Here is a 22,787-nt window from a genome sequence, read left to right as displayed (position 1 = left end):
AAATCACCATTATATATGTCGCTTTTTTCTCTAGTTCTTCTTTCTAATGTAGGATAAACCTAAAGGGATTGTGGTTTATTTTCTACCAATAGGGCTCTCCCTTCACCGCCGCCATGTGACCAACACTTAGATCCAACTATACCTCAACATTTCTCGCTTGCCCGGCTGTTGCTGAGCAACTTTTGGATATCAAACGAATCTTTTCATAAGGTAATTTTAATATGGCCGAACTCCCTTCTTTTGCTTGTCCACATTTTTAAGTGTAATTTCTATTTTATGTATGGTCGTCTCTAAAGACATATCAATTAAAGTAAATTTTATTTTTGATCAATGAATTAAAGTAGATTTTTCTTTAATTAATAGTTAAAGTAGATCCGTTTTTTGATCAATCGAGTTGAAGTATATTTTTTTTAATCAATCGAGTTAAAGTAGATCCTTCTTTTGATAATCGAGTTGAAAATGATTGTGCCTAAAGACACATTGATAGAAAATAAGATCAATCGAATTGAAGTAGATTTTCTTTTTTATCAATCTAAGTAAAAGTAGATATCAATAGGGTTAAAATAGATTTTATTTTCATCAATCGAGTTTACAGTAAATTCTCTTTTGATTCTTTTTTTTGAGCAGTCTAATTTTCCATTTTAGACTAATGCATTTCACATTTATTTACAATTAAATGTGTCATTTTCAATTTTATAAGGGACGCTATTTGATATCATTTTAAGTGTCACTACATAAGGTTACACATAGAAACTCTTGGTAATAAAACAATTTTAACGTCATTCAATCTTTAACATGTCACAAACATATAGATGAGGCCCAAATTAAGGAACCGAGGCCCTATACACGTCGAATTAGTAGGCCCAAATATATAGTTTCAGATGTGGGTAGGGGCCGCACAAACTCTGGCCCCCTCTACCACAAATTATGACATAAGCTCAATCACTTGGGCCGACCTTAGGCGGTCGCCCCTCCAAAGTGCAGTGAAGGTCATCAACCTAGGCCATGGGCCTTAATGATCGCCCATTGACCCTGTTCAAGTAAGTATGCGCTACGTTGGTCCCTCCTTTTGTTTTATATTACTCCACCTCGTTGTCTCCCTTTGCCTCAGCCGATGTGGTACCATATTCACTTAACTCACTTTCATTTTTGCACTCAACACAATTTTGTATATATTTAGCTAAGTAAAAACATCAAAATTCTATGATCGGTTCTTATTTTAAAACAAATAAACCACTGTTCTAATTTGGTTCTAATGAAAGAAGATGGATTTTTCAGAAAACACTATACAATTTGCTACTCCCATTGTCTCAAAACACTTGTTGCTATTAGATTAATGTTGGTCAAAGCGGTTTCAATCTTGAGAAGTAAAAGGTGGCAAGGATTTTGGACAGAGGGGGTAACATTATTAATCTTTTGAAAAATATTTTCAGTCACATAAGGGAAGTGTCTTCGGTTATAACAATCCCACTTTATTAGGTAAACTTATAATGTATTTAGTAGCATCAGTTACTTGTAAATTTTAGTAACCCAGGGTAAAGGGTCAACACACCTTTTAAATAGATGCCTTAAACGTTTAGGCAATAAATAGAGCACTAGTATTTGGTCACTCTCCCTTTTCAGAAATGGCAACATCTTCAATGACAGAATCAAGCAAAGCTGTATAGTTGGGCATTCGCAATTAGACAGCATAAATGTACTTCAAAAAAATCTGAAAAATTAAGAAAGCCTTTAAGATACAATGCCTAAAGAAAGAATACATGCCTTTCTTTGGAAGTCAATCACCAATCAACTTGGTAAAAAAACAGCAAGTAATGTATAGACTATCCACAAAGATCTTTATATTGTCTTCTTGATTGACCTCTGCAGCAAAACTTCAATGAGTACATTAGGCTCAACAGAGATGAATGAGAACACTGCAACGTTAGCTGATGGACAGCAAAAATCGACTGAAGATGGCAAAAGTAAGACACCAAGACACTCGCGATGGACTAGGCAAGAGACGCTTGTTCTCATACAAGGGAAGAAGATTGCTGAGGAAAGAGCTCATAGGGGGCGTAAATCCACTTCTGTTTTTGGATCAGACAAGCCGGAACCCAAATGGGACTCGGTCTCTTCTTACTGCAGACAACATGGAGCAGATAGAGGACCTGTTCAATGTAGAAAACGTTGGAGCAACATGATCAGTGATTTCAAGAAAATTAAAACATGGGAGACACAGACAAATGGAAGCAGTGAATCTTATTGGATTATCAGTAACGATCTCAGGCGAGAGAAAAGGCTACCAGGTTCTTTTGATAGAGAAGTCTACAATGTCTTGGATGGGAAGGAATTCACAGCAGAAGCATACCAACTAGCTCTGGTAACCATAACCACAGATGAAAAACTTGACTATGGTGTAGAAACAGTTGAAGAAGAGGAAGCGGAAGAGGGAGAGGAAGAGAATGACAATGTTTCTCATACTGGGGAATATACTATGGAAGATGATGTTATGCCTCCAGCAGCGGAGGAAGTTGGAAGCAGCCCACTGAAGGAACACATCGTCATAGACAAAAAAGCCAAGTCCATTCCCTCTCCAGTGCCTAGATCAGGTAAACGTCCTTCAAAACTTGCTTTTCTCTCAAACAAAACCTCAACACAGAAGTTAACTAACTTTTTATCATCAGAACTTATCTGTGATTAGTTGAATGCAACACCGTAAAGATTGAAACAGTAAAGTACATTCCTCTGTATTGTTCTCAGGTACAGCTGAAGGCGAGCAGCCTGGATCAGATTTCTGGAATAGCCCCATGTTTAAGGACAGAGTGAAGAAAAGAAGACTATCACCAGATGGTTGTATTGATAGTAATCTGGGATATAAACTGCTGAAAACTCTGGAGCAAAACACCAACATGCTTCATTCACAACTTGATGCTCAAATGGAAAATCGTCAACGGGACAGGGAGCAGCAGAAGGAACAAACTAATAGCTTGATTGCTGTTCTCAATAAGGTAGCTGATGCAGTAGCAAGAGTTGCTGATAAGATGTAATGCAGTACCTTGATTTATTTTTGTTTTAGATTAGGTAAGAAGTAGGTTTTGAATGTTTATCGACTATCATTGCTCTTGACAGTGATTATGATGTCTGGTTAGTTGCTGGTACTTGGTTCTGAATCTTCAAATCTTTTTGACAACCATAAGATTTTATTTACATCTGCCTTCGACTATGAATTGACAGTCTCTCCAGTGATGAATTTAACAAGTACCAGTCTATCTGAAAAACTGATGATAATGACATGAAAAGCAAACACTTAGCAAGAGAACAGAGTGTAATTCTTTGCTTTTTCTTCCTTTTTAGGTTGTATTAGAAATAAACAAGATGAATGATATGCTATAAGAAAGGTTGAGTGGTCCTCAATAGACCATTAGAAATTCACAGACAAGTATCCATTTCTTAAAATTAAATCATAGGGGGGAGAGGCTATGTTTGAAAAGCTTCTATAGAGAATTCATAGGTTCAACCTCATCTCTAAACTGGATTACTTGATAGTGAATTCTTCTCTGTTTACTCCAATTTATATGACATTATCTCCATTTTTATACCAAATGCTTAACACCATTCCATTAATAGCACTATCTTATAGTTTTCATGACTAAAAATGAAGGATTGGATTTCACAACCATCAAGCATTATTTGAGGAAAAAACGTGGCAGAGCTGCTGACAGGAAACCACAAAAGTTAAGGATGAAAACGAATGAATCAAAGCCACCAAATGATGATTAAATTTACATTTCATAATATATTAATAATATCGACAAAAATTTTCCAAGTCAGAAGCAGAATCCAGATACATTGTAAACTATTATATAAGTTAGAAACTGAGGAGTGAAATAACGCATTCATAATAAACACTCAACGGACTTCCTAATATCTAACCAGCAGTGAAGAAACATTGCCAAACAAATGAGATCTCACTTGCCTTTCAATCCTAAGCAGGGACAGCTTCAATAAGCTTTGCAAAGTAAAATTGTGTGGCGATCAAGCCTCTCTTCTTTATCTTCCACCCAGCTTTTTGCAGTGCCCTCTCCACATCAGCCTCTGCATGTAGATATGCTCGTGTAGCCTTTGAAGGTCCAGGGAACAACTCTCCAATTCTTTTTAACAAATCATAATAAAATGTCTTCGGGGCAAAGCTCAGGATCAAGCGATTCTCAGCCAATGATGCAAGATGAGCAATCATACCATCAGCCTTACTTTGTGGGTAGTGTATCATAACATCTAAGCAAACCACAGTGTCATACTTCCCATCCAAACTCTCCAAGTCCTTCACTTCAAATTTCGGCATTACTGGTGCCAGGGATTGGTCATCCTTACCCTTGAACAACTCCTCTTGCGCCTTCATTAAGATTAGGAAGTATTGTTCAGTTCTCAACTCCAAAAAAGCCATAATCTTAATACCAATTACATTCAAAAACAAGTTTCTTTCTTTAAGACGAATCAAGGGCTCTTCTTGAAATCTAAGATACACTCCAAAGATAACATAAAAGCTGCCGGTGAAAAGAAGAGGTACAGGCCTTTAAGATATTGCATTTCCCGCACTGTAATTAAGTTTGTTCAACCTAAGAGAAGCCGAAACAAATTTCTTATTTTACCACTACTCAAACTGTGATGCAGCAGCATAGGCAGATCCAACTCTTTGAACCTTCGACTCAAACTACTTCCTCTGTCCTAATTTATGTAGCACGCTTTCCGTTCAGGTCTGTCCCAATTTCACCTTTCAAGATTTAGTAGCAATTCAATTTTAAACTTTCTGTTGACATGTTTTAGATCACAAGTTTAATTTCTACGGTCAAACAATGAGACAAAGGGAGTATTATTTTAAACATATACGAAAATTTTTCTTAAGATTATTGGAGTACTTATAATTTCTTGATCCTAGGGTCTATCGGAAACAACAACTCTACCTCTGAGATAGGGACAAGGTATACGTACACTTCACTCTCCCCATACCCCGACTACACTGGTAATGTTGTTGTTGTATGAAGTACTTATAATAAATCAACTATGAGGTAATCTACACATCCACAGACATAAAATTTCGAATCTGCAACAATTATTTAGCGAATAAGCTTGAATTCAACAAAGATCACCTGTTTTTGGGCTTCAGCTACCATGGAAGCTGAAATATCACTAGCTGATACAATGGCACCTTCTTTAGCTAACGGAATCGACAAACAACCGGTCCCACAACCGGCGTCACATACAGTAACTCCCTGCAGAGATCCCTCTTCCGTCAACATTTTCATCACATTTTCAACAGTTTTTGAATGTCCCAATCTTATATCCAACTGCACTTTATTCACATCATCCGTATCACCATATATCTTCTTCCACCTCTGGAACCCATTGTTATTGAAATACTCTCTCACCACCTCCTTATCACCGCCGCCGACCTCCTCCGCCTGAAGCTGCCGCCGGCGCTCGGGGTCGGCGAGCGAGAGAATAGCAGCAAGTGCCGCCACGGAACTACCGCCAAGTACGGCGATAGTCGTTCTGTCCAACGGACCTGTGACGGCGGAGATGTCGGTGGCGGTGGAGAGCGGCGGAATGGCGCAGACGGAGAAGCTCCGGCGGTTGTTTGGCTTTGTGCATTTAGGATGATGGAGTTGGGGATTAGGGTTTAAGGTGAAGTTAACCGGAGAAAACAGCGGCGAGGAGAAAGCCATAATAGTTGGAGTTGAGTTAGAGCTAAATTTGGTGGTGGTCAGAAGGTAGTTGATGATAGTGTGGAATCTCGCGCGGGATAAGGATATGATTCGTTGCCATTCGTTAGCGTTGGGTCAGCATAATTCAACCTTCTAATATGTAAATACGAAATCATAATAACTCAGTTGATTGATTATTTAAACTTCGTTTGAGTCACCGCTTTTTGAAAAATTACTCTTGTGTAATTAATTAATGTTAGAACACTAATTTGTATTTGGACAATGCTTCAAAAGTAGTAAGTATCTTTTTATTTCAAGAAAAGAGAAAAGTTTAGCTTTTAAATAATATTAGATATTACTCAAAAGTCGCCTCAATTCTCTAAAATAAACCATAAATAAGTACCTATTAATAGAGTTTAAATTATATATGTGGTCACTATCACTACACAAACAGAATTTATACCATTAAAGAAAAAAAACTTCTTAAAAATATGACATTTATAATTTTCAAAATAAAATAAATCTGCCACCATATGTGAGATTTGTTCTTAAAAGAAATCTTTAAATAACTTAATTAAACTCCATAATTTAATAGTAGGATTAGATAAGTGATGATTGGATAATTTTTTGATGTATAATAAATAAAAGAAAGACCCAGGGGGGCTAATTTGTGGGGATTATAATGTGGTAATCAGTAGTGGAGTAATTAACAATAAACGGAGAAGGGCCTAAAATACCCCTAAAATATTTGAATTGGTACAAAATTACCCTTCATCCACCTATCGGCTCTAAAATACCCCTAACGTCCACCTTATAGCTCAAAAATACCCTTATGTCTAACACATCATACTCATTAGGTGGATGGAGGGTAATATTGTACCAAATCTCATAGTTTAAGGGAATTTTAGACCCTTTTCCATTAAAATAATTTGAAATTATTTAATATATAAGCTCACATGATTGACATGCTTTTGAATTTCATAGTAAATTTAATATTATAAAAAGGTTATGTGTCTACTCTCTACTCTTCCTCCCTGACCCTTCACTTCCTATCTCTTTCATTTTTTTTCTATTTGGATCTTGTCCACCATTTTATTTTATTTTTCAATTTATGACAAACAAGAGAGAAAAAAAGAGGAAAATAACGATGCATTCATATAGAAATAATTAGTTTAATAAAAGATGACTCAATTAAGCAAATATGTACAACTATTACATTTTTCTTGTGTGTACCCAAAACTAAAAATAAATTAATAAAAATAATCATTTCTCTTATCCCCACCCTCATCCCATCGTGACAATAATACTAATTAAAAGAATATAAATATGTGATTTCATTTCAAGTTTGAGTCTCAGATATCCTAATTAAGAATAAGAGATTACAAAAAGGAATAAAAGAAAAAATGAACAAGACATTTTGATAATTGAGAGAAAATTTTATATCAATGAAAATATTTTTTTTTTAGATGGACAATAAGTAGGGGTAAGTATGGATTTTAGTTGGATTCCCATTTATGAGTTGGGTTACGTTATAATAAATTGGGGTCGATTTAAAATAGGCCAATAGGAAGATATCATGAAATTAATTATTTTTTCAATATTTTTTTCAAGTGTATCGAGTCAAAATATAAAACATAAGTGGTTTTATAGAAAATTAGAACTTTTAAAAATATCATTTTTATTATTTATTTGAGAAGGGTTTAAATTTGGACCGATCATATTAAGCAATATAATAAATAAATATTTAATAATTTTACTTTAAGGGAGCTATTAAAAATAAGGGCAAATATGAGTCAAATGATTAACATAAAGGGTATTTTTGAGCCGAAAGGTGGATGTCAAGAGTATTTTAGGGCTGATAGGCGGATGAAGGATAATTTTGTACCAATTCAAATACTTGAGGGGCATTTTAGACCCTCTCCGAATAATAAATAGATTGTTATGTAGTGATTAATAATGAAGATATTGCTATTGTAATGATTATTGTTAAACAATAATTACTTACTTTAAGTGCATTTTAATCTTTAAAACAGTCTAAATAGAAACTTTTGCCTATTTTCATTATCTTTTAATTTATAAATGCTACATAAAATTTACAAGGTAGTAAGTAGGTGCAAGTGGACACACATTGCACTGGCTTGTTTTAACTATACATGCTGGAGCTTTATAGCAAGTTGAAATTTGTAACAAATGATTAGGCCAAAACTATCTATAGTTTTTATTCTGCAAAATTGATTAGCAGCTCGATTTATCGACTCGAAAAAGGGGCACATTTTGTTGACTTGTTCCTCTTCCTTGCAGATAATTCTTCATATGCCATAACAGCAAGACACTACACTGCACCATTGACATTCTCGATATCGTCTTTAGTCAAATGCATCTTGCCTATGTCTCGTCTAGGATTTCTCTGTATTTGATCTGGTTGCCCTCTCTGCAAAATAAACAAGATTTTAGCCAAGATCACAATTACTATATTTGTCATTGTTAAGTTTGACACATATTGGTGCCTAACATGGTACCTACACTATGACAGCAGAAGCAGAGCTAGAGACCAAGTTACGAGTTTGTTAGAACCCAATAACCTTGGTCTACACACTGAAGTTGTCTTAAATCCATTTAATATGTACAAATTATTATTTTAGAACTCAATCATTTGAAAGAGCTCGAATTCTAAACTCATAAGCTTCAAATGAGCAACCCGATTGTGCCTTACATGTGCTCTACAAGCCGCACGTAACCTTTCTTCCCAACAAGTCCTAGTCCACCTCTGTATGACTTGGTTAAAGGGATAAGGTCTCGTTCGTCAGGGACATGCTGGTTAGGACCCCTAGTTCGGTTCGCAGATTACTGTTTAAGAAACAATGGTAATATTGAAACATGAATTAGGCTTCAGTACCTTTCTCAGAACAAATGTCAAATAAAGGTAGGCTACCTCCCATTCATCTGGTGATAGAGTACCTGTTGTTAGCAACACAAGTCAGAACACAAGCTGGGGGAAACCTATAAAATAAGGCATCAAATATCACAACATTACTTCCGATGAAACATCAAAGCGTAAAATTCAGCAACCAAAGAACTAAGCTTACTTCGGTCTTGGTTCCCATCACCTAATGCACCGAGCCTCCTCATAAGTTCAATGAACTCTGGTTTCTTCATGTATTCGTCTACAAATATGTGGTTATTCTTCACAAAAACTAGCTCAAAGTCATACTGCATTTAACAAAAGAAAATAAAACTGTCAGAACAAACCAAAAAGGTGAGAAAGAACTGCATGCCATGGTATTCCTGAATGCTAACAATGATATGTCTTCCTAAGTGGCAATCCATTAGATATCAATAACTATGCCTCATATACCATACAAAATATATCTCCGACTTACTAGAAGGATTTGTGTGATATGTAATATACTTTCCTTAATTTGTGACTCATAACTAGCATTAGAGCGCTCTCAATCAAGAAAAATCCACCAACTCAGTATAAAAGAGAACGTACCATGGTCCGATTTAAGGTAAAAAAGGTATCAATTCCAAATGGAACTTATAAACCTATGGTTTCCCGTTTTCGTTTAAAGAAAAAGGGATCTACATAAAGTCAGAAAGCAAATGTCCTGTGGGGTCAGAATATATCCAAGCTATAAACAGGGGGTAAAGACACTAAATACCTCTTCAGCCAATGCCTTGAAGATGTGGAAAGGGACAATCCATTCGGGGCAGTCAACCGCATCCTACAGTCCAAATGGAAGCTAAAATTTATGATTTGCAACAAAATGAACAAGAACACATAAACACTAAAAATCATTAGCAATAAGCTTAAAGGATGCAGCCAAGATATATAGGAGAGGCACATGGTGTACACACTTCCAGATGGAACTTGTATTTGATGCCAAAAGGATTTGAAGATTTAAATTTCTGCAACAATAGAAGATCTTAGTATACAGTACTACAAATACACAGAATAGAGAACATACATAAATTTCTGTACAAAATTACTAGAAAATGATAGCACAAGTTACCTTTTCTGAAAATTCTTCATCAAAACGTATCCAGTAGACACTATTACCAAAGGTTAGCCCTTCAGCTGCAGATTCACAGAGGAAAGGGACCATATATCAACAGATCTTTAAGACTGTTCAAGAACGGCTACATAACACATTTCAAAAAATTCAATTACACCATCATTCCTCTAGTTTGAGCAATGGAAACGCGATCATATAAGTTAACAATATTAGAGTAATTAACAAAGTACTTGGAGGAATTTCAACGTGACTTATTCCATGATGTAAAAGGCATATACACTAGGTTCTAATCAAGGAAAAAAATCCAGAAGATATTACTGAACTTCAGCCTCTTTTCTTTTAATTGAAAAGCTAGAGATGAGAGTGAACATACATCATAAAGACATCACAATTTCATATTTATAGTTTCAACAGGGACAAGAAGATCAGAACTGAGCAAAAGTTAAACCTTCTCTTAGCTTCTTGATGATGACATTGGCATCTGGCATTGTTCCAATAAATATTCCTCCAGGTCGAAGTAAAGCTGAGACATTGGCCAGCGCACGGCGTGCACGTGCCTCAGTAGACCACGAATAATGCATAGCAAACTGCAAATTTTCAAGTTCTCTTTGTTTACAATCAACTATGAAAGTCCACCTAAGACAAGCATGATTGACAGGATAAAGTGCTGTCGCCTCTGCAGCTACTATGCAGAGGCATCCAATTAGGAGAACACTGTACATCCAATATTTCTTCAACCTCTACGTTCCTAAGGTTTTTCCATTTCAAACTTAAGAAAGATGTGGATTATACTAATAGGAAAAGCTTCTGAGTACACTTATTAATTTTCAAGGTTCATCGGAAAAATAACTAGTAAGGATGCAGGACAACCAAGATAGCACAAAGGAAACATCTAATATAACCCGGAAGCAGAACATAAAAGCTTGAGAAGAGATATTTACAAGGGAAACAACAAATCCAAAACACCTCAAATTTTCTCGTACCAAGAGAAGTTGTCTTATACAGCGCTTCAACTCATAAAAGCATGTATCTCTATTGGCTAAGGGATATCAGAGAAGGAGTTCAATTAAGCCAGAAAACAAATAGATGGTACAGCAGATTTCTAAGGGAAAATAATACTTGTAGTCACTGAGAACGAAGTCCCAAACTATGTAACGAAGTCTCAAACAATGTATTTTACCTAACACCCTGAAGAACAAAGTTTGCTATATTATACGAAATACAGGATACTGACATACCTGGCAGCTACAAACATCAAAAGGTGCATCATCTGCTAAAATCCGGTCCAGACGAACCTGAAAATCACCACAAAAGATATCAGTAGTGTCATTGCCCACGATTTTCCAATAAAAGCACAAAGCAATTTGGTATATCAGTAGTTTAAAGCAAATGCTGATCATCACTATACATAAGGTCCTAGTACGTCTAGGAAATGATACATCCAATATTCCTGATGTTTACGACGAGAAAGAAAGCAACAAAAGCTATGAAATTTCAGTTCCATCTGCAAAAGCGGGAAAATTTGATCATGTGGTTAGCTGATTTACCTCATAACAATCTCCACACATAAGTCTGGCAGGAAATGAGAACTTTTTGCGGCGCTGATGGTGATCTGCATCACCATTGTAGCGGGTTCGGCAGTCTTCTATCTTTACATAATTCAATGATAATATCAAAAGTCAGGCTAGCACTCAAATGCCGTAGAAAATAAATAGCAGACCTAAAATACAAGAATTTAACAAAAAATATATAAAGAAATATAACCTTCTAAAAGATGAATTTTCGTTTCCGTAAATAAAGGAAGAAACCTATCATGTAATCTACTAAATGGAGGACTCATTTAAGAAATGAAAGCATCTCATATGCCTGAAGCATTTAGGACTGTGATGTCAAGTGGGTAGAATTTAAGAAAAGTTCTGTGACCTTCAAGTAAATAATCCAGATTAACCTCCAACTAAAAGGCAAAAACTACAATTTGATCAACATTTAGCAAACCAATAAGTTTTCCCATTTATTAAAAATTCAATAAAAAACGAATCCATGGAGATAGTTCTGCCAGAGACCAATGCTCAACCCTTGTCTTGCAATAAACAATTATTTGCAGGGAAATATTCATTAGTCACGAGTCCATTTCATAGGATTATCTATAGGTAAAACATCTTTCCAGATTATAAGTGATCAAATAACAGATTGCATGTTTTCTAGAAAGTCTTATAAATAGTTCAATAAAATATAAATAGCTCACTGAAAGGAATCTCTAACTTGCAGCATGTAAACATATGACACTTAAGATTAACTCAACCCCAAAAGCTAATGAGGGAGAGTTTGTGCAAATCCATATACGCAGACCACTAGTCATTCCCCAACCAATGTGGGACTCTAACACTCCCTTCACGCCCGAGGTCCACAAATATGGGTCCCGGCCGTATCTCATATAATTATGTGGGGAGGTTAAACGAGTGTAATTTTTTCTCGATATTGGATTAACTTTTGTGATTGCGTTGTTGAGTGATGGATTTGACATTGTAGATGGGGTATGTAAGTTGTTGATATGGTACATCAAGTGCATGATACCAAAAAGTTTGGTACAAAGGTGTTTGATACCGAGGAGGTTGTGTGGTGGGGTTCTGTAGGTTTAGAGACGTGTTATGAAGTAAGGGTGGATATGGGTTAATTCGGAGACTGAGTATTTGTTGGAGGCATATAAATAAAGCTCTGTTGATTTTGACGATAGGAAATAGGATGAGTCGGCAGAGGATTATTTTGAAAGGTGGCCCTATTCTTAAAGAGGGATCGACTAAAAACTTAACTCATTTGCGCATACCAACTATTTCTTCTTCTAATTCCATTATTTTCTGCTCAAACCTTAAGATCAGCTCATTTGAAGGATATTCCTCTTTAAAAGTTCCAACCATTTCCGTGATAATGTTGTTATCAATCATCTTTCTCTTTCCTTTGCTATTCGAACTAGGAGAAGAATGAAGAGCACCTTTCGATCGTTTGTAGTAAACCATAGTGTATGATCAACCTTTGGGGAAGAGTAGACAAAAATAAAAATCAACAGGAAACCAAGTCAGAATATATTGAGATAATAAGCACATTGTTTTGCTAAAATAAATGTAAGGAGCCTCACTGAGCCAGAGGTAGGCCTAAGACGACAAATAAGTGATGCACAATAATAAATTCAAGCCTTATTTTGAAGTTTAGAGTCAGAAAAAGTAAAGAAAAATAAGCTATTATTTATTAAATAAAATTAAACTATTACATCATGATAAGAAAACATAAACAAAAATAAACTAAGGGGGAAATGGGGTAACATGGAAAAGTAATCCTATAAATTAGAAACTTCGAAGATATTGATCCCAAGAGCTTGGCATCATCTGCTCTCTTATATCTGGAGTGACTTCATATCCATGGTTCGACAAATTGCGTGCCCATATATTTTCTCTCTCATCGGCGAGTCCAGGATATCCTTCTCCACTTAATTCTCTACCCTCAGCCTCTTTCGAAATCCACATGTACAGAAGGGTCGTCGTGCACCCATATTTATGGCCATCACCTTCACCCACCTTCGAAGTATGTTATGAACTTGTGGATTATTTGGTCCATAATCATAGTGATTTGTATTGGATCACAGTGGTATCTTGAACCTATCCAAACTGACGGAGTACTCGAAGAGGAGCATATGGTTGAACGTCCTTTAAGCCAATAAGCTCAATGAAATAACGCTCATCACCATGGAACAAAGGGTGGACAACCAAAAGAGTTTCCATTGAATGTGATAGTTGTTAAGTCCCTTAAAAAATATGAGCCAATTTTCGACTCCCATAGGGACGATGAAATATTTCATTCTTCTTGGATTACTATCAATTTTGTTGCCTCTACCTTTGAAAAAAACTATCATGTCGGATCGGTTATAGAAGTGTTCAATAGCCCACAATTGTAGTAAAAGATTGCATGAAAAATATTCTACCATTGACATATGCAGACATACTTCTCATTATCTCTGCCAATATCATGGACACTATAATTTTCCTAGGTTCGTCCCTTCCTTGAGCTAACGCACGAACCACGTGACCTAAACAGGTATCGATCTTTAATATTTCTTTGGGAAAAACCAAATAACCCAATAATGTAATGACAAAGGCACTCAAGTGATATTTTTCCCATTTTTTCAGCAGAACAATCAAATTCTCATTAAAAAATTGATGACTATCTTTATGACCGAAGCGTGAATACAGAAAATCAAAAGGATTCCACCCAAAATCTAAATAGGTTACTGTCAGATTGTATTTCATTGCCACATTCTCTAGAAATGTCTTTGGTGATTGTTTATAGGGTACAATCATTTCACACTCACGATAAGACAAGCCACTAATTTCTTTAATTGTCGGTACTAATTCAAAATCACTAAACTTGAAGACCATCCTCGAGGGGTCCCGAAATTTCAATAAAGCCTTAATCAGGTGATGGCTAGGTATGACAAAGATGAGGAAAGTTAGGCCGCCCAACAAATTGCAAATCTTTATTTCACGGTCTTTTTTTATGTCATTCCCCCAATCTCTTAGCTTATGACTCACTTCTACGATCATTTGCGGAATGTGGAGAGGTCATGACTTTGCAAATAAAACAACAAACAAATTCTAAACTCCATTTTGACATAACTTGGCTTGAATTAATTAGTGTGATCACACTGAGACTTGGCGTGCATATTATGTGTCAATGTGATCACAATAATTAATTCAAGCCACACTATGTCAAAATGGAGTTTAGAATTTGTTTGTTGTTTTATTTGCTGAGTGATGGCCTCTCCACATTTCGTCAACCCGCAAATGGTCGTAGAAGTGAGTTATAAGCTAAGAGATTGGGGGAATGACATAAAAAAAGACTATGAAATAGAGATTCGCAATTTGTTGGGCGGCCTAACTATCCTTCATCTTTGTCATACCTAGCCATCACCTGATTAAGGCTTTGCTGAAATTTTGGGTCCCCTCGAGGATGGTCTTCAAGTTTAGTGATTTTGAATTGGTACCAATTGAAGAACTTAATGGCTTGACTTACCTTATCGTGAGTGTGAAATGATTGTACCCTATAAACAATCACCAAGGACATTTCTAGAGAATCTGGGAATGAAATACAATGACATTAACCTATATTGNTTGGTACCGACAATTGAAGAACTTAATGGCTTGACTTACCTTATTGTGAGTGTGAAATGATTGTACCCTATAAACAATCACCAAGGACATTTCTAGAGAATCTGGGAATAAAATGCAATATGACATTAACCTATTTAGATTTTGGGTGGAATCCTTTTGATTTTCTGTATTCACGCTTCGGTCATAAAGATAGTCATCAATTTTTTAATGAAGAATTTGATTGTTCTGCAGAAAATGTGAAAAATATCGCTTGAATGCCTTTGTCACTGCATTATGGATTTTTTGGCTTTTCCCAAAGAAATAGGAAAGATCGATACTTGTTTGGGTCATGTGGTTCGTGCGTTAGCTCAAGGAAGGGACGAACCTAGGAAAACTATAATGCCCATGATATTAGCAGAGATAATAAGAAGTTTGTCTGCATGTGTTAATGGTAGAATATTTTTTGAAAGATGCAACTTTTTACTACAATTGTGGGCAATCAAACACTCCTATAACCGATTTGACATGATAGATCTTTACAAAGGTAAAGACAACAAAATTGATAGTCATCCAAGAAAAATGGAATATTTCATCTCCCTCGTGGGAGTCAAAGATTGACTCATATTTTTTAAGGGACTCAACAACTATCGCATTCAATGGAAACTCTTTTGGTTGTCCACCCTTTGTGTTATAGTGAGAGGTGATGAACGCTATTTCATTGAGCTTATTGGCTTAAAGGACGTTCAACCATATGCTTCTCTTTGAGCACTCCGTCAGTTTGGATGAGTTCAAGTGATACATTGCGATCAATACAGATCACTATAAGTATGATTTTGGACAAAATATTCCACAAGTTCATAACACACTTCGAAGGTGGGAAAGGGTGATGACCATAGATATAGGTGCACGACGACCCTTCTTACATCTGAATACTACATGTGGATCTTGAAAAAGGCCGAGGATAGAGAATCAAGTGGAGAAAGATATCCTGGACTCGTCGATGAGAGAGAAAATATATGGGCACACAATTTGTTGAACCATGAATATGAAATCACTCCAGATATAAGAGAGCAGATGTGCCAAGTTCTTGGGATCAATATCTTCGAAGTTTCTAATTTCTAAGATTACTTTTCCATGTTACCCCATTTTCCCCTTAGTTTATTTTTGTTTCTGTTTTCTTATCATGATGTAATAGTTTAATTTTATTCAATAAATAATAGTTTATTTTTCTTTACTTCTTCTGACTCTAAGCTTCAAATTGGCAAAATAAGGCTTGAATTAATTATTGTGTATCACTTATTTGTCGTCTTAGGCCTACCTCTGGCTCAACGAGGCTCCTTGCATTTAGAACATTTATTTTAGCAAAACAATGTTCTTATTATCTCAATATATTCAATGTTCTGACTTGGTTTCTTGTTGATTTTTATTTTTGTCTACTCTTCCCCAAAGGTTGATCTGTACACTATGGTTTACCACACACGATCGAAAGGTGCTCTTCCTTCTCCTCCTAGTTCGAATCACAAAGGAAAGAAAAAAATGATTGATAATAATGTTATCACAGAAATGGTTGAAACTTTTGAAGAGGAATATCCTTCAAATGAGTTGATCTTACGGTTGAAGCAGAAAATAGTAGAATTAGAAGAAAAAATAATTGGTATGCGCAAATGAGTTAAGATTTTTGGTCGATCCCTCTTTAAGGACATGCATGGGTGACCGTCCTACCACAAATCAAGCCACTTTTCAAAATAATCCTCCGCCAACTCATCCTATTTCCTATCCTCAAAATCAACCAAGCTTCATTCATATGCCTCCAACGAATACTCAAGTCTCCAAATTACCCATATCCACCCCAAATTCATACACACGTCTCTAAACCTACATATCCTACGCCATACCTAAAGAATCTCACCACACTGCCTCCTCGGTATCAAATACCTTTGTACCAAAGTTTTTGGTATCATGCACCTCTCGTACCATATCAAATGTCTCCATATCAACAACTTACATACCCCATCTACAATGTCAAATCTATCACTCAACAATGTTATCACAAAAGTCAATCCAATATTGAGAAAAAGTCCATCAAAAATTACACTCGTTTAACCTCCCCACATAATAATATGAGATACGGCTGAGACCCACATTTGTAGACCTCGAAAGTTATTTAACATTTTCCTTTCGTGGTAATTTAAACCCTTACCTGATCACTAATTTCGTTTGACCTTTTAATTTAATTCATTTGGTAGTTAGTTTAGAATGGTGCCCTAACGCGTCTTTAATTTGTTAGATGACGACTCTTCTCTTTTAAATCCTAAAAGTGTTGTCACATCGTTGCATTAACCTGTTTTGTGAAAAATGAGGCGCGATAGGAGAATTGCTCAAATTCATATAAGCAGACCAACAATTTATTCCCTTACTAATGTGGGGCTCTAACCCACTCAAACACAATAAAAGTGCAGAAAAAGCGACAAAAATATATTCATCTAGGATGAACTTACCGAACCATCGGCAATATCAATGCCAACATAATATCCAACTTTTGCTTTATCCCATTTAATGAGATCACCACCCTGGTGCAAGCAGAAAGATATTGAAAACTAGATGCATGGGGACTTGTTTCTTACCACCTATAAATTGTATCAAGTAATGCCAAATAATTAGGGTATACAATATGCAAGAAGTACCTTCCCGCAAGCAAGATCAAGAACTGCATCCCCTCTTTTAGCATAGAGTTGAATCAAGACACTCTTGATCTAAAACGCCAGAAAACCTCATTAGCAATGAACTATGCAGAATAACCATGCCCGTGGATAAAGAAGACATACCCAATTGTTAAGTTTCTTTAAGTGGATGATAGGACTTGCTTCACGCTCTTCAAGAGTTTGGTTGGTCCTCGCACTGTAATGATCAGCCACCTTCCTGGCAAAAATTTTTGTGCTCTCATCTTCCAGAAAATGAGCATCGCCTGACACCAGTTCAAACTTACAATCAACCACAATAAAAAACCCAGCTTCTAACTTCTTTTATCCAAAAGTAACAACGTCCTAAAGTTTTGCATCACAAGTTCAGTCTTTAGAGCATGTTACATTGCTTTGTGGCATTCCACCAGTTGTAGCAAATACTTTGGCAGCTAAAATGACAGTAAAGCTTATTACTAATGTAAAAATGAAAAAAAAAAAAATAAATAAAAATTCATATCTATACAACTAATAATAGTACTAATAAAATCAAATGAGGTTTCTATTAAAAGAATATGTTCTCTTCTAGGTTATGCTTAAGATTTGGGTACTAATCAACAGTGAGAACATATATGATGTATCCATATCTACACAAATAAATGGAAATAATCAATTGAGATTTGTCCTACAAGAAAATATGAGAAAGCCACCTTCTGGGTTGTGCACTTATGCTTCTATAAAAGTAAAGTTTCTAACTTTGGATTGACTGTGGTGTTCGGACCAACTTGCGCACACCCAGACTATTTCATCAAGTACTATTACCTCCCGCCAGCCGCCAACACAGTAAATAACAGCAAAAACTCTATCTTTATTGGGTTAATTAATTCAAGAATGTATCCATATTATAAGTAAAAAATAAGAATCAACTAAAATTGATTTGTGTTAAAATTAAAAGGAGAAAATTACCTTCAGGGTTGTGCTTAAATTTGGATTGAGGAGGTCCAAGAGAACTTGAAGATGGAGGCTCTGAGTGATCTCGCTTCATGATTAGAAATCAAGATTTAACAACACCTATCTGATTTTGACAAATTTGACAAGTACAGCGGCCTAAAAAATATTTTTTTCCAAATTAACAGTGAGAGAAGCACAGGGAATGAGGAGGAGTTTGAACTTTTGACAATATTCGTGTAATCCCTTGCAAACCCAAAAAAGGAATTTGTAAACAATAAAAAAGAAAAGGTTGTTAGGGTTTATCCTTAAATTTTCTATCTATTTTAATTTTATAATAATTGATTTTTAACTCAGAAATAATTTTTTTATACGAGAGATTTTGGAAAAAATTCACAAATGGAGTATATAATTATCTAATATACATGGTAACAATATAATTCAAAAATTAATTAGCGTTTGACCATGAAAATAAAAAATAAATTCACTTTATTTGAACTTTTGAAATTAGAGTCGAAGTTTGAAGATGTGTGTATAAAATAGTATGGGTGAAATATCAATGTTAGCGGTATTAACACAACTAAATGATAGTACTTTGAATCGGGGGCAATCAAAATATTTAAATATTATTTTGTATGCAATGAAATATCAAATGCTTATTTTAAAACTACGCTAAATTTCTTGCCAGTCACAAATTTTAATAACAATTTATTTTTAAAATAGCTAAGAATATTTAAAAGAGATTGACAAATTTGCAAAGACGAATTGTTTTAGAATGAGCTAATATAAGTAACTGTTCTAGTGTGTTCAATATATTTTTCATTTTTTTCATATTTAATTGGTTTAGATATTTTTAAAATGAATATATTTTCCTTCAATTTAAGATATATGACTTTTCTACTAAAAGCGAGGGGAAATATTTTCCTAAATTTTCTTTCAACCTAACCTTCCCACCCATCACTACTTCAGGTAATTGGAATTGGTGTAATTACTAGGGTAGTAATTACACAATCTAGTCTTACACTGATCTGTTTGGTTGCCACAGTGTAATTACACATGTCTTGTTTGGTTGTCACAGTGTAATTACACATGTTCTATTTGGATGCACAATTACAATCATAAAATTACAATAAATTTTAAAAATAAAAATTAATCATTTAAAATTTATACTAGACAAATAAGAAATTTTATAAATGACATTAAATTAAATATTTAAGATATATATTCTTTTTAAAAAATATATTAATTAATAAACATATTTACTGTAACTAATATTATGAAAAAATAATTGATTTATATTTTTTCAAATTAATATATTTCAATTGAATTGATCGTAACAACTAAAAGTATAAAGTTTCTACGAACATTGTGAAATGCATGTTTGATAAAAAGAATAGCAATATATAAATAAAATATCATAAATTAGTAAATGTTTGACAAAAATATAATCTATCAAGTCTAATTAAAAAATGACGTGCAATGCAAATTCAATATTACTAAAACAAATGAAACTGAAAATATAACATAAGTAATAAATTCAAAACAAAAAATTTAGCATAATACTCTTATAACAAATTTCAACATAGCAATAAATATGATTTATTTTTATTTCTTCATAATAAAGAAAATGTAAGTCTATAACCTTACTTAACAATAAATTCTATTTTAATTTAAAAATTAGAATACTAATAAAATTATGCTAATGAGAAAATAAACATGGCATAAAGAAATAGATAATACGAGAAAATTACATAGAATTTGAGAACAAGAATAAAATGAAATATAATAATATAAAATAAAAAATAGACTTTTACAAATTTTTAGAATAATAAAAATAAAAATAAAAAGAAATTAAAAAATAATAGAAGTAAAAAAAGTTAAAACAAAATAAAAATAGAGATTAAAAAAAATGAAAAAGTACTCAGGTGGTAATTATACCATGTAATTACCAGTAATTCACAACCTCTGCCTGTGAATTGTATAGTGTAATTACCCCTGCCAATTACACAAATTACTTGCTGACCAAGTAATTACCCGTCCTTCCAAATAGGACAAGACAATGCAATTACACCAATTACACCAAATTCAATTACCAGGGTGTCCTTCCAAACAGGCCCTTAATCTACCCAAATTCACCAACCCTGTGCAGTTAGCTCCTTGACCTACCACCTTGTAATGTGACCTACCCCACCCCCACCCTCGACTAATTTAAGACTCAATCCATGATCACTTGATTTGAGGCTTGGCTCAATCTAGGGATCAACCCAAGTCTTAATATGAGCCTCTCACTATCTTGGGATTCACAATCTGAACCCTGACCTAACTCTAAACCGACACGGGACCCAAACCTAAATTGACACAAAACCAAAAACCCCCATCAAAGACTCAATCAAAAATTGGGTAGGTGTCAAGTTAGGGTTAGGTCTAAGGTTAAAGCAGATCCCAGGGTCGAGTCTCAGAGTGGGGTGTCGAGGTTGGGTGTCATGTCTTAGTAATCCCAATTTCGATCTCAAGGTAGTGGTCGGATCTTGATCTTGAATCGTCATTGGGGTTGTAGTCAGGGTCATGTCTCGGGTCAATATTAGGGATTGGATCCTCAATCGATGTTAGATCGGAATGTCTAGTCCTTTATTGAGTTGACACATAAGCCTAAATTCGAGATCATAATATTCACCTAAATTATATCTAAATATCTTTAATTTTCTTTTTACAATCGAACACATTTTCCTTTCCTACTAAACACACCCTCAAATAATCATATATATATAAAAGAGAATCCTAGGCCCGCCTACGTGGTGCCACCACAAACCAAGATTCCTTTTTTAATTTATATATTTACAAAATTAGCTTTCCCCTTTCATGAAAAGTTGCGACTTTATGAAAAGTTGCGACTTTTATGAAAAGTTGCGACTTTTATGAAAAGTTGTGACTTTTGTGAAAAGTTGCAACTTATCTGAACAATTACGATTTTTATGAAAAGTTGTAACTTCTATGAAGAGTTGCAACTTTTATGAAAAGTTTTGTCTTTTACTCCCTTCATTCCATATTAACTTAAGTTTTGAGCCCTTTTCCACTTTTCAAATTAACTTAAGTTTTCAATCTTCAAGACTATATTTAAAATATTCTTCCAATTTTACCCTTTAAGTTAGTATTGGAATTAGTTATTATAATTAATGTTTAGTTATTTTTGACAATAATTAATAAGAGTAAAAATGAAAAATTATTTTCAATTTATGTCCTAACCTACTTTTCTTAAAGGGTGTGAATCACCTCAAAACTTAAGTTAATATGGAATGGAGGGAGTATTAAAGGTTATGACCATTCCGAAGGGTTGTAACTTTTTCAAAGAGTTGTGACCTTTCCGATAAGGCACAATAAATATTTGTTCACACTACCCTATGTTGTCTAGATATAAATAGAGAGATTTCCTCCCATTTTAAAATAACAAAAATTCTGAACTTCTTCTTCTTAACCTGCACAATTAAATATTTGTGTACAATTTTTTCCTTTCTGTTTCATTCTATTGTTACAAATTCTGGTATATTTTTTTTACCGTCATTAATTTATGCTTATGTTATTAATTGTTATTTTTGAGTATATATTTTAAACTTTGTTGTTTATGTTTCTGCAAAGTTATTGTTATAAATATTTGTTAGTACAAATTAAACAACACACGTTAGTTAAGTATTCACATAAATTTTCTCTACTTCATGAAATTGTTGAAGGCACAGTAGAAAAATTCCTCAAAGATCTATACTATTATTTGTCATTATCACATAACTCAAGAACATCTAATGAATGAATTATTCAGGAAATAATAAATCATTGGTTCTTTAATCAACATTAAAAGGAAAAAAAAGAATAAAATAAGAATATATATATACACAAAGGCATTTCGTAAGAACAAAAACACATTTAAGTTGCATAAATTTTACAATTGTGATGTGTCTCGCGAAAAAAATCAAAAAATTGTTAACATATTCAAAAGAGAAATTACTTACAATATTAATGTTTTTTATATGTAAGATAATATAGTGTTTTAATTTTAATGACTCATAAATTTTAAGTATTATTTTATAAATTCAGTGATATTAAATGGATGATTTTACTAGTTTCTTTATAAAAGCATTTCAAATTCCAGCCACTTCCAGCTATTTAAGTGTCCCCCTTGTACCAAACAAACAATATTTTTGTTAGTAGAATATAAAAAAGTGAATAGTGGTGGACAAGCAAGAATGGAAGATGGCGGCCATACCGAATATAGACAGACAGTTAAAATGATTAACAAATTCCGTATTTCGTACCGTGCTTCAATTTCCTCAT

The 22,787-nt window shown here is 34.3% G+C and overlaps 3 protein-coding genes and 1 non-coding gene across 4 annotated transcripts; 1 reads left to right on the top strand and 3 right to left on the bottom strand.

The window, feature by feature from the left end:
* Positions 1 to 887: 887 nt before the first annotated feature.
* Positions 888 to 1,048, bottom strand: LOC125861074 (U1 spliceosomal RNA). Its single transcript, XR_007445940.1, has one exon. It is a non-coding gene; the product is annotated as a U1 spliceosomal RNA (small nuclear RNA).
* Positions 1,049 to 1,649: 601 nt separating this feature from the next.
* Positions 1,650 to 3,714, top strand: LOC125858364 (trihelix transcription factor ASR3-like). Its single transcript, XM_049538124.1, has 2 exons — positions 1,650 to 2,591; positions 2,743 to 3,714. Exons 1-2 carry the CDS (start codon positions 1,880 to 1,882, stop codon positions 3,027 to 3,029), a joined length of 999 nt encoding a protein of 332 aa, XP_049394081.1. The 5' UTR covers positions 1,650 to 1,879; the 3' UTR covers positions 3,030 to 3,714.
* A 38-nt stretch (positions 3,715 to 3,752) lies between these two features.
* Positions 3,753 to 5,767, bottom strand: LOC125858363 (magnesium protoporphyrin IX methyltransferase, chloroplastic). Its single transcript, XM_049538123.1, has 2 exons — positions 5,130 to 5,767; positions 3,753 to 4,375 (listed from the first exon to the last, which is right to left on the bottom strand). The coding sequence occupies exons 1-2, from the start codon at positions 5,703 to 5,705 to the stop codon at positions 3,968 to 3,970; spliced, it is 984 nt and encodes a 327-aa protein (XP_049394080.1). The 5' UTR covers positions 5,706 to 5,767; the 3' UTR covers positions 3,753 to 3,967.
* A 1,952-nt stretch (positions 5,768 to 7,719) lies between these two features.
* LOC125860562 (mRNA cap guanine-N7 methyltransferase 1-like) lies at positions 7,720 to 18,644 on the bottom strand. The gene is made up of 13 exons (XM_049540545.1): positions 18,483 to 18,644; positions 17,664 to 17,803; positions 17,523 to 17,591; positions 17,337 to 17,408; positions 11,248 to 11,349; positions 10,939 to 10,995; positions 10,149 to 10,287; positions 9,698 to 9,762; positions 9,543 to 9,593; positions 9,347 to 9,409; positions 8,771 to 8,894; positions 8,581 to 8,642; positions 7,720 to 8,115 (listed from the first exon to the last, which is right to left on the bottom strand). The coding sequence occupies exons 1-13, from the start codon at positions 18,559 to 18,561 to the stop codon at positions 8,017 to 8,019; spliced, it is 1,122 nt and encodes a 373-aa protein (XP_049396502.1). The 5' UTR covers positions 18,562 to 18,644; the 3' UTR covers positions 7,720 to 8,016.
* Positions 18,645 to 22,787: the final 4,143 nt, after the last annotated feature.

Source organism: Solanum stenotomum, chromosome 3 (genome assembly GCF_019186545.1).
Source record: "Solanum stenotomum isolate F172 chromosome 3, ASM1918654v1, whole genome shotgun sequence".
NCBI lineage: Eukaryota > Viridiplantae > Streptophyta > Magnoliopsida > Solanales > Solanaceae > Solanum > Solanum stenotomum.
The sequence above is the reverse complement of the archived record's forward strand: the minus strand, read 5'-3'. Positions and strand labels throughout refer to the sequence as shown.

Coding starts and splice junctions, on each gene's coding strand:
- LOC125858364 (XM_049538124.1), top strand. CDS start 1,880: ATGAGTACATTAGGCTCAACAGAGATGAATGAGAACACTGCAACGTTA. Junction 2,592..2,742: donor CTCTCCAGTGCCTAGATCAG/GTAAACGTCCTT, acceptor TATTGTTCTCAG/GTACAGCTGAAGGCGAGCAG.
- LOC125858363 (XM_049538123.1), bottom strand. CDS start 5,705: ATGGCTTTCTCCTCGCCGCTGTTTTCTCCGGTTAACTTCACCTTAAAC. Junction 4,376..5,129: donor TAGCTGAAGCCCAAAAACAG/GTGATCTTTGTT, acceptor ATCTTAATGAAG/GCGCAAGAGGAGTTGTTCAA.
- LOC125860562 (XM_049540545.1), bottom strand. CDS start 18,561: ATGAAGCGAGATCACTCAGAGCCTCCATCTTCAAGTTCTCTTGGACCT. Junction 10,996..11,247: donor TGTGTGGAGATTGTTATGAG/GTAAATCAGCTA, acceptor GGTGATTTTCAG/GTTCGTCTGGACCGGATTTT. Junction 10,288..10,938: donor TTGATGTTTGTAGCTGCCAG/GTATGTCAGTAT, acceptor GAAAATTTGCAG/TTTGCTATGCATTATTCGTG.